Here is a 13,999-nt window from a genome sequence, read left to right on the forward strand (position 1 = left end):
AAGAGAGATATTTGGTTGGTAGTGGGTGATGATGATTTTGAGATTGAATTTGCGGGTAATTCCTGTCATATTGATTTATTGCAGTGCGGTAGCATATGTAAAATATGTGAATCATATCGGTCCCTGAGGAAGCCCCTCGTGTGAGGAGTGAAACGAAGAGATCTTTGATCTACTTTTGTCGGACATTAGGAATTAAACATCTCAGCTTAAAAAAATCATGGCAATATATGAGATATGCATTATTGATTGTTTGTAAAGAAAGTATATATGTGCAATGTATTTGTAGCAAGAGATTACATTTGTACGTGATATCTCAAAAACATATTTTTTAATGTGTGGGTATGAATGCGTGAGTGTGCTAGCTTAGTTTTTATTGTCTATATAGGTTTATATTTGGGTTGGTTTAAATAAATTTTGTATGTTTGATATATTCAATTTGGCTCTCTAAATTTGTGTAATTTTATGACAAGATTATAGAGAGTTGTACTTAACGCACCCTTTGTGTAATTATATACCCTGAGCTAGGGCATTTTTTCCCTTGTGTTGCCTGTTTCTTTTGTCCTCTTTTGGCCTTGTAGGTTACTTTCAAACCCAAGATTCATCAACCACCAGTAAGCTCCTTTTGTGAAGAGACTTCTGTAGTGCCAATAAATAATGGCCATATTGAACCTGCTGAAAACTGGATTTTTTTTTTTTAGGTGGTGAAACCTTTTACTGCATCACCATAAAAATGTTCCACGGATGGGCCAGCCTGATGGCTCAGTGGCCATGTTCTGTGCTGTTGTGCAAGAGCTCTGGGCTTGATTCCTGAACCTGTGTTCTGCTGCTTCTTACAGGACATGACTGGAAGTGCTGCAGAGGCAGAATTTACTCCCTCTAGAGGTGGCAAGGGCCATTCTAGCCATTACACAGTGGAAATACGTAGTGCCCAGACTTGGGGGAGGGGCTATGTGCACACCAGGCTTCGGAAGGACTTTGGTCCGTGGCTCCTAACTGAGGCTTGTTGCCGCAATGGCTTGGCTAGAAAGGTGGGAGATAGGTAGTGGTGGTGGGGGAAACATGGGTAGTTGCGAATGAAACCTATTGCCACAGTAGAGGCTGGTTCTGATTGAGTTGAAAGCCAAAAGGAGCAGGAAGGAGGGAACTGCTGTAGCACCTTTTATTTAAAAAAGAAAAAAAAAAGCAGATGTGCATGATTGAGGTCGGATAAAGGAAGCAGTGCTCATGTACTGGCTTTGAATATTTCTGGCTTCAGTAAGGTATTGCTACCTATGAGGAATCTAACGGGATCTCCAATTATGTAGCAAGGTTTCCTCCAGTAATGTCAACCTTGATATTGACTCCATATAAAATACACACCTTTACAGCCATAAATCACAGTGATTAAGGCTTGCCTGGTAAGAACCGCTCCACTCACTTGATAATTGAGCGTTCGCCCTAAAGTGACAGCCCTTTTTAATAAGGGCAAAGTTTAGCAGCAAGCAACTTCTGGAGCTCGAGAGTCTACTCTGCTCTAATGATATTGCGTAAGGAGGTGGAGGGGTTGGTTTCTCTTAATGTCCAGAAAAGAAGAATTAGGGAATGTACTTGGTGGAGGCTCTGAAAAGTTAAAATGGGCACTTCCTGCTGAAAGGCAGCATTCAGCCTGTTCAGTGTTTTTCAGTCTTCTGTTCATTAGATGAGGTGGTGCATTTGGGTGCTGCACTATAGTTTATGAAACCCCCCTGAAAATGATTTTTTTTTTTTTTAAAGACTTGCATGCTTTCTGTTTTTCTAGAAGCTGTGCTTCAAGCCAGGGACAGCTGTGACTGGGACTGGACACCCAGAGCTGCTAGCGCTTAACTGTACAGTAAGAAGTTACAAAATGGCTTTAACTGCCAAAAAAGAATTTCCCCGCCAGCCATCTGTGCCACTCCTAGTCCTTAAACCTCTCATCGGTAGCTAGATTTGAAGCCTTGAGTAGCGCTACTACTCACAAGTTTCAAAGTTTTCTTTTGGTATCTCAAAACTGCGGGTCTGACTTTGTTTACAGAATTCAGTGATCTCTCTCTCTCTCTCTCTTTCTATATATATATATACAAGCTGTTAAGCCCGTTAAAACGGGCTATATCCCTCTGTCTCTCACCTCCCCCTCATTCTCTCTCCCCTCACTCTTCACCACCCCCTACCTCCCTCCCTCACACTCACCCACTCCTCCCCACCCTCCCTCTCACTCACTCCCCCTCTCTCCCTCCCTCTCACTCAGTCCCACTCACTCTCACTCAGTCCCACTCAGTCCCACTCCCTCCCCCTCTCTCTCTGTCCCACTCCCTCCCTCTCTCTCTGTCCCACTCCCTCCCTCCCTCTCTGACCCACTCACTCCCTCCCCCTCACTCAGTCCCACTCACTCCCTCCCTCCTCTCACTCAGTCCCACTCACTCCCTCCCTCCTCTCACTCAGTCCCACTCACTCCCCTCCCTATCACTCAGTCCCACTCCCTCTCTCTCCTCCCCTCTCAGTCAGTCCCTTCCTCTCTCAGTCAGTCCCTCCCTCTCTCTCTCCTCCCTCGCTGCCGCCTCTGCCACCCGCCGCCGCCGCTGCCACCCGCCGCCGCTGCCACCGGACGCCGCTGCCACCCGACGCCGCCGCTGCCACCGGACGCCGCTGCCACTCGACGCCGCCATTTTTTTTTTCTGACGCTGGCTCAGACCGACGTGCTCGCCTGCACATGCGCGGTAGAGCTGGTCTCTACTGCGCATTTGCGGCACGTCGGTCAACCTTCAATTATTAGGTTGATATATATATATATATATATATATATATATATTTCAACGGCAGCATGAATTATGTTCTGGTTCACCTAGGTATCTCCACCTCCTTCAGTATCCTTGATCGAATTCTCTTGTCATGGCTGAGGTCTGTTGACATTTCTGGCATGGTGCAGAACCTGTTTTCCTCATATTTTTCGTGATGCTTTCAACAGGTCAGACTTGGCAACACGGCTTCTGACCGGTACGTTGTCACCACCAGAGTTCATCGAGGTTTGACCTTGTCCACTATCCTATTCAGTCTTTACCTTTCTCCACTACGTAAGATCCTGTCATGGCGTAATTATAAACATTCAAGTCTTCACGTCGTACAATTCGTCTTGACTTCGTACATTTTAACCTTGTCTCTTTATGTTTTAAGTTCAGTTAAATGCTGGCTAATGCATAGCAGGCTAATATCAGAAAGTGAAATGATCATCCACCGTAAAGCCTTAGATTCTGATTTCCCAAAGTCTTTCTAGTTTTTTTGTTCATAGCATCCCAGTAATACTTCATCCTGGCCTAACTGTCAAATCTTCCTTTTACAAGCTGTCTGTGTTGAGAAGGTGGAGACTGTTTCTTGAGTTGTCAGACTTTGGTACTGATCTTCAGGCCCTTGTATTAGTGGGCGTGGACTACCGTAATGCCTGGTATATTGGTCTCCCAGCAGATGCCATACGTGCTCTGCAATTGGTATAAAATGCCATAGCGCGTACCTTGACAGGTACACACTTGTGACGACATATTTTCTACTGTTTAACATCACTTCTTTGGCTTCTGATCAGATATAGAATCCAGATTAGACTGTCATCTGATACCTAGGCTGCTGCATGAGGGCACGGACTGCTGGATAAATCCAGTGATGCGAGTATATAGACCTTCTCGATAGTCTGCTAGTAAGAATTTAAGTTCCATGTATTAAAATTGCTTATTTGGACATCACAAGGGAGAGAGCTTTCTCCGTAGCTGGACCAATTACTCTGGAACTTCTTGCTTGAGCAGGTTCGTGCAATACAATGTACAAAATCTTTTAGAAAGGAATTAAAAACACATTTGTTTAGGGTGGTATTTAATACTGAGAGAATGTTTTAAGGTGGAAATGGGATATGATTGTCTCACAGGTAGTGCTTGAATTGTCAAGATGCAATATGTTCGCTATTTTTTTTTTTTGAGTATTGCTTTGTACTCTGCCTTTTTATGATGGTGCAGATTAGAAATCTTTAAAAAAAAAAAAAAAAAAACCAAACCAAAAAAAAATCCAAAACAAAAAACAAGCAGCTTATTTCATAGTGCAGCAACTGTTCCCATAATTTGTGAAATACCACTGTGGCTGTCGCCTGATACTGTTTCTCTAGGTTGGTTTTACTCCGAGGTCGTGTCTGTTGTTTTTTTTTTTCTCTAAAAGTGTTTTTTAAACATTTTATATTAAATATTTTGGCTGTGGTCTTGGCCCTTCTATTTTCAAAGATCTATTTCCTTGAGGCCACTCTTCGGTTGTTTATGCTGTTCAGACTGGATGTGTCAAAATGATAAAGGACAGGTCTGTAGTGACAGTAAAGCAGTGGCCAGCTTTGCTTGGTTCTGCAGCAATGAAGCTGCCAAAAGTAAAGGAGCATGCAAACATTAAGGGATAAATTTTAAAAGTTTGGGAGCTGGCCACCTAAATCAGCTCCTTTGGAAAATTGACCATGAATCAGTCCCTAAATGTATAGGGGCTTATTTTCACAAGGCCCCTAAATTTAGAATCCTAAAATGGGGTTGAAGTTATATTTGGGGGGGGGGGGGGGGGGGGGGGGGGGGAGAGAGAGAATAGGAGGCTGGCACTGGTTTTTAGCACCAGATCTCTAACTTAAGTTTCTAAATCATAACCCCTGCAATTCATTTCCTAATTCAGAAGCTGAAGTTTTAGGTCCCTAAATCTGGCTGAAAATCAACCTCAATTTAACCACAGAGCTTTCTGAAAATTGATAAATACTAAGTTTTAATTTTGCCTTCTGACCATCCAGCTTTGTGTATTTCTAGGATTGTTCAGCTGCTGAAGTGTTTACACATCGGTGACTTCACTTTTCCAATTTGTCACTGACATGCCTTAAATTAGATTTTCATGGGCAGTTGCTGGTTTGACTTTCGAGGACGGTAAGCAGAAAGGTGGTTCTAGCTGAGTCACAAATGTCTTATTCTCATAGCAGCCAATGAAAAGGCGCAGATCTTTGCCCTATCTGGACCCTGAAACACATAGCATCTTCCTGCATCTAAGGGATGGGTGAGGCCTTTATAGCATGTCCAGGACCGAGGCACCAGACAGTTGACCCAGTGGTGAAATCTAAACCTTCAGGGGCACTTTGTACTCATTCTGTTTTGGTTTTTTTTTGTTTCTGTTTTCATCTCTGGTCATTTTAGGCCTTGTCCTGAGAAGCCAGACTACAATTCCCATAATGCTTAAATGGGCACTAATATTCCTAGGACTGGTTAGTAAATCCCTGATGGTCTAAATTTAGCAAGTCTAGAAGACTATATTAAATTTTCTGCCTTCTGGATGGATTTTTCATGCAACCAGAAGGAATACTGCAGTAAGAGCACATGATTAACTCCAGATTAGTGATATCTTGCAAATAAAGTTCCCTGGTTACCTTCATTGTGTAAAGTGTCTGGGGATTGACTCATATCAGTTTGGATGAGAAGCATAATGGCAGTTCTCCATCCTGCTGAAAATCTTTGCACTGCACATGTGCTTCACCCAATGAAATGCATATGTACTAAAACTGGTCTTTCAAATAACTCAGCTTGCTATGTACTTCATGTCACAATTTAAAGATTACAGCAGGGGTGGCCAACTCCAGTCCTCAAGAACCACAAACAAGTCAGGCTTTCAGTATGTCCACAATGAGTATGCATGAGATACATTTACATATGATGGAGGCAGTACATGTACATTTATCTCAATTATATTCATTGTGGATGTTCTGAAAGCCTGGTCTGTTTGTGTCTCTAGTACCAGAGTTTGGCCATGCCTGGACTACAGCTTCTACTGCAGTAACATATGCAAGTGTTTCACTAACTTCGCTGACCCAACACAGGCTTGGTTTTTAACACACACTGTATTTCTGGTTCCTTCTTCAGCCACCTGCGTACCATCTGATCTTCTGAGGAAGTGTTAATTTCCAGCTTCCCCCAATAGCCCCATAGCCGTGTTTTATCAAGGCACATTAAGTAACTCTGGTTCCATGTGCCTTGAGGATCCCAGTATCCATTTTATCCTGAGCCCCTCTCCCACAGGGCTGTAATTGGAAGGAAAATATTCAGCTTTTGACTCCTCTAAAATTAAAGCTAAACTGCATGGCTTACTGTTTACGTAAGCTTTTCTCATGTGGACATGCTGCCAAGACTTCTGCTAGGCTTTGAGATGTAAATATCTCCTGTTTTTCACTTGAACTGCAGAAAAGCCTGGACAGATTTCAGGAGCAACCTGAAAGTAGAACAGAAATACTATATAAAACTGCAAAAAGAAATACCGTAAAAAGAGAACCACCAAGATAGCGGTAACGTTACTGGGATATTTTAAGATAAGAGCTTTCGGTATTACCGACGTTTGTTCTTCAGGCAATATCGGTCAAATGAAGCTGAATTTTCTTAAGCAAGGAGAAGCTGGCAAAAGGGGCAATGCCAACGGCGCTCTAAATGCTGGCTATTACGAACACAGCTTTGTCCTAAGGACAAAACTGTTATCTAGTTGGGTAACTCATGTTTATACGTCCATAGTTATGAAACTGGCCCATTTAACCGAGGAAGACTAAGAAATGTCGCCAAGGTGTTTAAACTGTTTCAGGTGACACTGCATCTCTGTATACTCAAGAATTTATTTATTTGGCAATTAACCTAAGAACATAAATGCCATTCTAGGTCTGAACAAAGTCCATCAAGTCAGCTTCATTTCTCCAACAGTGGTCGGCTCGGGTGGCAAGGACCTGGCAGATCCCAAAACATAGATGGGTTTCTTGTTGATCATTTAAGTGCACGGGGCCGCACCGTCCCTGTTCTGAGAATCTTGAAGCACTGACTCTGCAACCTGGTCTTGGCAGACCGTGATAATTAAAATTAACTAGCAACTGGGTCTGTGCAACAGGCCACAAATACAGTCATAACTAGAAGTCCTAGTGGAAGTGCGTATGCTCATGTAGTTGGACCTGTCTAGCAGACTATGCAGGGGACCTAGGAAGCCAGACGCTTAGCAATGACCACACTGGTCTTGGTAATGAGTTAATTTTTTTTTTCCCCTACCATCATCTTTTAGCACGTACCTTACATTTAGTGCACATAACTTTTTTTTTTCTTCATTTTTTGCTAAGGCTTAGAACCTGCCCAGGCCTCTGAGCTGCTATTAACGCCAGGTGCCTTCTAGTAACTGTGGCATCACAGTAGTTTCGGAGTTAAAACCACCAAGCTGCTGCGGCCATTGGCAACAGCAGGAAGTTGTCGCTGATGGTACCTTAGAGCTCTGGTTTGCTTCTGAGTCATGCCAAAAATTAATCCCTGAACATAGTAAACCCTGCTGTGTGAGCACAGAGGTTCTGAGACTTGCCCAAGGTTGCATAGTGAAGTGGTGAAAAGGAGGGGGATCTCTGGGAACATCAGAGCCTCACTGCCAGCACCGCTGATACTAATATAGTGTGTCAGACTTCAGATCTGCAAAAATGTCAGGTATCTTATTCGCCAGGGAATTGATTTGTTCCATTTTAATCGTCACTGTTTCTAATTAAGATGTGGAAAATATTAGATTTTTATTATGTTTCTGTACATGTAACATTCTGTAAAATTAAAAGTGTAAAATTTTGGAACGAGCATGAAGCTGCTAAAGTTACAGCCAGAAATTCACAATGTAATACTTGGGTTGGCATGACATCCATACAAAGAAAATAGAAACACTTTCTTTTTATATGGCAGGCAATGATAAAATGAGAGACAAGCCACATTCTTTAACATGTCAATTTCTTAATCAAGGTAAACATAGCCCAGTTAAATTTTCATTAAGCCAGGGTTAGAAGCAAAGGGAAATTTGCTTTTCGCACAGATGGTCAGCTGTGCAGTAATAGCCCTGGGGACATCCGTCCTTGCTATAGATCTGTAAATTCCAGGTGGAGCGGACAGATACTATGGGAAATGCTTGTGGTTGACATGGAGGTTTAGCTTCTTGCAGTTCCCACGCACCCATAAAAGCAGGCATTAGGTCTCTCTGCACTCCATTGCTATGACTGACTCGTAAATCTGTGATGCCACAAATGTCAGAACTGCAGCAGGAGCCAGTTGAATCCCTGTGATATCAGAAGAAATCTGACACATTTATGGGCTCTGTAGATCTATCCAAAACTCCAAATACCACGTAGTAAAATGCTTCATCAATGCATGTTGAGTATTGGTACTCATCACATGTGCTCTAAAAATCTTCTATGCTACTCAAAAAGTGCAGTTATTCTTTTGAGATCTTGTTTTTAGAAGCTTTTAAAAATAAAACCCAGGCAGAAAAGTTGCTTGAAGCCATGTTTGGGATACCCATTGTGAATTGCACAACTTGTCTGTAACCATGTTTTACTTTTCATATGTTGTGTGCAGGTGATGCAGGTGTTGAATGCAGATGCTATTGTAGTGAAGCTGAACTCTGGGGAATGCAAAACTATTCACCTGTCCAGCATCAGACCACCCAGGTTAGAGGGGGAAAGTGCTCAGGTAAGATTCAAGACCCTTCTTTTCCTCTGAATACGGCGAACTTTACACTTTGGTGCACTCAGACTAGGGGGTGTGTAAACCTGGCTATATTCCGGGTTTTGCGGAGGTTGCTGCATTGGAACCTGGGGTTGGGGAGGGATGCATTTTTAGGAGGTAGAGACAGAAGAATGGAATTTTTGTGACATGTTTCTAGAAGTTGGCTAGATGTTCTGTGATGAACCCATGTAGAGTTGCTGCCTCACCTCGGGTCAATCTGATGTGCTGATCCAGTCCTGGTTTTGCCCTGTTGCATGCATGGGCTTTTCCATTGATTTCCCTTAAGAATCAAACTACAAATCCTTGCATGGAGTGGGCAAAAGCAAGCCCGTTTGACCTGGATTGCGATGACAACCCTCATCCTGTGCTCTGCATGTAGCAAGGTGTGGTATTAGCACATCTGTATTACCTAGTGTGTGTTTTCATATAAACTGCTGTGGAGGGTGCATAGAAATTTCCTTTCCCAGGTCCAGTAGCAAATCCTCCCTGGGACGCTTTTCCTGCATCTGTTTTTCTGTTGTCATTTTATAATGTGTGGCTAATATGCCTCAGGTGCCTGAACCTGACTACTATGGTTTGTTGAGTAGAGAAGAGCACCTTTGCATTCCCAAGGCGTTGATGTATGTCTGACAGCAAATGACAAAACAATAGAGACCTGAGTGTCTCTTTAGGTGTGTTTATGTGGGGTGTTGTCCTCTGTCTAGGAAAGGGTGCACTGGTTACCGCAAGACTTAGTGCAACATTTGCTCTCTAAGCCCTAGCAAATGACTTGAGGGACCCACACATGCGTATACTCTAGAGGAGAGGGGGGATATGATAGACATTCAGATTTCTCAATACAGAAGGGCAAACCTTTTTCAGTGCCCAGGAAGTTCTAGACCAACATGTTCTGATAATGAGGCTCAAAGAGGGTAAACTGAGGAGTAAATCACATTTCTTCACAGAAAGGGCCGTGGATACATGGTCCAGCCTCCCCAGGGGGAGGTGTTGGGGTAAAATTGAATATGAGAGAACCTGGGATAAGCACAGACAATCCACAGTTGAGGTTAAAACCAGAGATCAAGTAGACTAATATTGCAACAGGAAGGGAAGAATGGGCGGATCAGGTGGGTCCTACAGTCTGTTTGCCATCCTGTTTTGTATCTGCTATGTCAGCACTGTGGATTTTTTTTGGTGGTGATGGTCAGTGAACTCTGACAGAGGGGAGAACTGGTACCACTGCTGGTTTTGTGGTTATTTCTGTGGAGATTGAAGAGGTCACATTACTTCCCAGCTCACTGATATCAAATGCAGTGTACTACTGGGCTTCTTTTTAAAGATGTTGCACATCTATTACTGAGTAGCTTTGGGATGTAGGGGGCCTAACTCAGTTAAAGAGCGGATGTTAACTTAGATTATCACTAGGCATTTTCTCTGTTTGCTTATGGGTTTGTTATCCTGTGGGCTGAGAATTGTAATGGAGCTAAAGCTGTCAGCTTCAGAATAACCCACTTTGCACCACCACCGTTTGATGCATTAAGCCATTAGAATTTGCTGCTGCTCTTGCTGTAATAAGAATTTCATCAGTAGTGGTAAGCAGGGCATGTCCAGGATGCCAAGAGAGCAGCAGTAGATGTGGAGGAGATTATTGAGATCTGACTGGGGTGTGGGAATGTTAGCTGTGTACCATGCCAGGTGAAAGAACAGACTGCATTTTGTTCTAATGCATTCAGGGCGCTTCTGGTTGTTGTAAGATAATCAGCATTACAAAACCATAAGTGCACTGAATGGGGGGGAGGGGGGGGGGACATGGGAGGGTAAAACCAAAACTAGATCAGCTTCTTTGTGGGGGATCATATGGTTTTTCCAGCTCCTGGATACAGCAGGCTTATACTAAATCCTTGGCACCACAGAGTTAGTACTGGGATGTGGACAGAATCATACCTTATGTGCCCCCTGGGCATTTTTATTGACAACATCTGGTTTTTTTTTTTTCTGTTCCCCTGGTCAGCTTGTAACTCTGGCTCTACAGTCCTAAGAGCACATCTCATGCTCCGGGGACCAGAAAGCCCTGAATGGCAGCTGATTGCATTCTGATTTATAACACCAATAAAGAGAGCATTCAGGCTGGAGAAGCATTTTGACACCTTGCACCTGTCAGTCTTGTTCCTTTGGTTTTGTTATGGGGGGTTATCCATGAAACAATGGGGATGGGGTTGAGGCTGCAGCCAAGGAATAGCTGTCAGGCCATTGCCTTTATCCTAAAAGGATGCAAATTGTTCCCAAGGCGCCTGATAAAGTAGATGAAAACGGACAAACTAGAAATTCACAGTAATAAAAATTGTCCTTTCATCTTCTTGCCTTCATCTCTCATGCACTCACAGGAAGAAAAAATGAATGTGGAGTGCATGAGCTGTTGGTGTTTAATATCTCTATTTCTCTGTCGAGGAACGTAATGTATTCAAATAGAGACAGAGCCAGACTGTGGTTGTAGTTCTTGTACTTTAGCATGGGGTGGCGGGCTCTCCCGACGTGGATGCTGCAGAGGCATAAACCAGTTCATTGTAAGAACTATAAATTTGCCTTTCGCTCACGTTTATCACACAGGATTCATTAGTTCATGATTCACCGAGAAGGACTTTTTCCTTTTGTTACCTTGCACTGCTGGAGAAGGAAGCTTAGATCGCCATTAATTAGAGGGTCTATGAAACAGGCCATTTTGTTAGTCTGGTGGTGCTGGCTGTGCTATCTGACCAATGCTGTCCCTGATGCAGAGTGGTATGAGGGTTAATAGCTCCATGCAATTTAATTTACAGGCAGTCTGCTCTATAAAGTCCCCCCCTCCCTTCAGTATATGCAGCGAAGCATATGCACGGACTCTTTGGGGGAAGTAGGGAAATCACTGGGAGCAAGGGTAAAGCTGCGACTCGTGAGGTTTTTAGAGCCGTGCGCCGGATGGAGAGGTTGCAGTGTGCCTGTTCTGATCTGTGTATTATGCACATCAAGCAGTGATTAACCTTTCTGGTAGGTGAGGTATTGCCTCTGCTTGGCAGATTCACTATTCAAGGCACAAATTAAAATGTCAATCTGAGCATGACTAATGAAAAGCACAGAGTACATGGAAAAGTACGGGAAGGCTCAAACGTAAACACTGAGGACCTGATTTTCAAAGCAACTTATGTGTATAATAAAACTCTGTTCTGTGCATGTGAATAGTCCTCTGAAAGTCAGCTGGGGGGGAGGGGCTGGTGCACATAGTACCTGCATAATCCAGCTTCCCATGTATTTTTGTGTGTGTACACTGGGAGGAGGTGTTCTGGAGGGCAAAGTTGTTGAGGGTGAAAAGGTCAAAAGAAGAATAAGCACAAGCCATCATTGCTTAAATGGTGCTGTGAAAGAGGCGATCAAAGCCAAAAAGACATCTCTTAAAAAAAAAAAAAAAGAAAGAAAGCAGGGACTGAGGAAAGTGGAAAAGAACACAAGCACTGCCAAAGTAGGTGTGTAAAACCCTAATAAAGCAGGTCCAGAAGAAAATCTGAGCAGAGGCTTGCCAAAGAGGCAAAAGCAATTCATAAAATCCTTTTCATGTATATTAGGAACGCAACCTGCAGGGCAGGCAGCTGGGCCATTTAGATAATCAGGGGATAGAAGGGGTGCTCAGGGAGGAAAAGGCCGTAGCAGATAAAACTAAATTAATTTTTTTGCTCGGTCTTTACAGAGGAGCGTGATAAAAAGAGCCACATTTGAAACCATTTTCTAGAGGAACAGAATCAAATCAGTGTGAATCTGGAAGAAATGCTTGGGCAAATTGACAAACTAAATAGTAGCAACTTACTGGGACCTGATAGTATTAATCCCAGACAGGCCGATGCAATGAGACGTGCATTAAAATGGGCAATTGTATTGAGCGCCCATTTTCCTAACGTGCGCACAGCCACCTCTCCTTGGGTGCCCAGTGCTATATTTTAATGAGCTGCTGCGTTAAAAAGGACGCGCTCAAACGCGTTGGGTGCCCAGGAGAGGTGGCTGTGCGCCCACAGTCGCAAAGGGCGTGCAGTGTGAGTGTATGTTTTATCCTACTTCAGGTCGGATTTTGGATGCCCAATATATACGTACAAAATCAGCCTGGAGCATGTCTGTTGTGTGTGTATATTATGCAACCAGCTGTTACATTATACCTTTATTCTTAAACACCACAAGCATTAGGTGTTTAAGAATAAAAGTAGGAATCACACAGGACACTATTTTTTAAATTTCTCCTGAGCCCTTGACTCGCGGATTGACTTTACGCGACCTCCAGGGCTGGAGTTAAATTTGCCATGATAAAAAGTGCACGTTGGGTGCCCAGCAAGTTTTTTTGCATCAAGGGGTAATAACTAACATCCTCATCTACATGGAATTTACATGTGATGAGCGCTATCCAGCTACATGGTTGTTTGGACGCACATTTTGGATGTGCTAGTCTAGCGTGTCCAAAACGCACGTAAACCTGTGCACTTTATTGCATCAGCCCCAGATTTCTCAAGGAACTCAAACATGAAATTGCAGACCCTACTACTGGTAATCTGTAACCTATCATTCAAATTTTCATCTATACCTGAGGACTGGAAGGTAGTAAATTTAACACCAAAAAGGGCTTTGGTGGGACCCAAGGAACTACAGACCAGTGCCTGGCAAAATGGTGGCAGCCATAATTAAGAACAAAATTACTAGACATATTCAATTTTATTTATAAATTCATAGCCCACCTATCTACAATACTAGGCAGGTTACAAGTAACATACATAGTTAATAAAAATGTTCATTTACACTAAAAATAAATACCATAACTAATAAATACATAAACCAGGAGATACACATACTAAAATTGAACATATTTCAAGTTCAAAAATACAAGTACTAAAATCAGACAAATATTAAAATAACTAAAACAAAAAAGCAACAGTGTCACACACATGTTGTCTTGAGAAAGCGCTCATAGATAATTATAATTAACACATCAGAACAAGGGAACCCAAAGCAAGGTACCAGGCCTAATTACTTTTAAGGCATCTTAGGTTAAAGTGCTAATATTTGACTGCTAAAACTGAACCTGGCAGCCCCTCCCAAGCAATGATATCTGCAGGACAGAAAATCTTCTTACAAAGCTACTTAGAACAGGTGTCTTCACGAAATGTAAGTAAAGATGACTCGTTTTTCACTAGTGCGGGTAACGAGTACCATAAGTATGGGCCCACAAAATAAAATATCCTTTCTCTAGATTACTTGTGGTGAATTTGTCACATAGAAGGAACTGCCAACAAATTCTGAAACAAGGATCTCAGTATTTGGGCAAACAAAGCTTAATGAGGAAAAATCAGCATAGATGTAGCAAAGGGAAGTTGTGCCTTACTAGAAGGATTCTTTGTGGAGTAAATAAGCACATGGATATAAATGTTCTGATCAATATAGTGTTTTGAATTTTCAGATGACATTTG

General features: G+C 42.8%; 1 protein-coding gene across 1 annotated transcript in view; it reads left to right on the forward strand.

Moving 5' to 3' along the window:
• SND1 (staphylococcal nuclease and tudor domain containing 1) overlaps positions 1–13,999 on the forward strand; it is a 1,835,638-nt gene that overhangs the window by 164,114 nt on the left and 1,657,525 nt on the right. The window contains exon 10 of the mRNA XM_029615915.1: positions 8,394–8,507. Coding sequence (XP_029471775.1) covers positions 8,394–8,507 — 114 coding nt within the window. The remainder of the gene's footprint in view (positions 1–8,393; positions 8,508–13,999) is intronic.

This window comes from Rhinatrema bivittatum, chromosome 9, assembly GCF_901001135.1.
Source record: "Rhinatrema bivittatum chromosome 9, aRhiBiv1.1, whole genome shotgun sequence".
Classification (NCBI taxonomy): Eukaryota; Metazoa; Chordata; class Amphibia; order Gymnophiona; family Rhinatrematidae; genus Rhinatrema; species Rhinatrema bivittatum.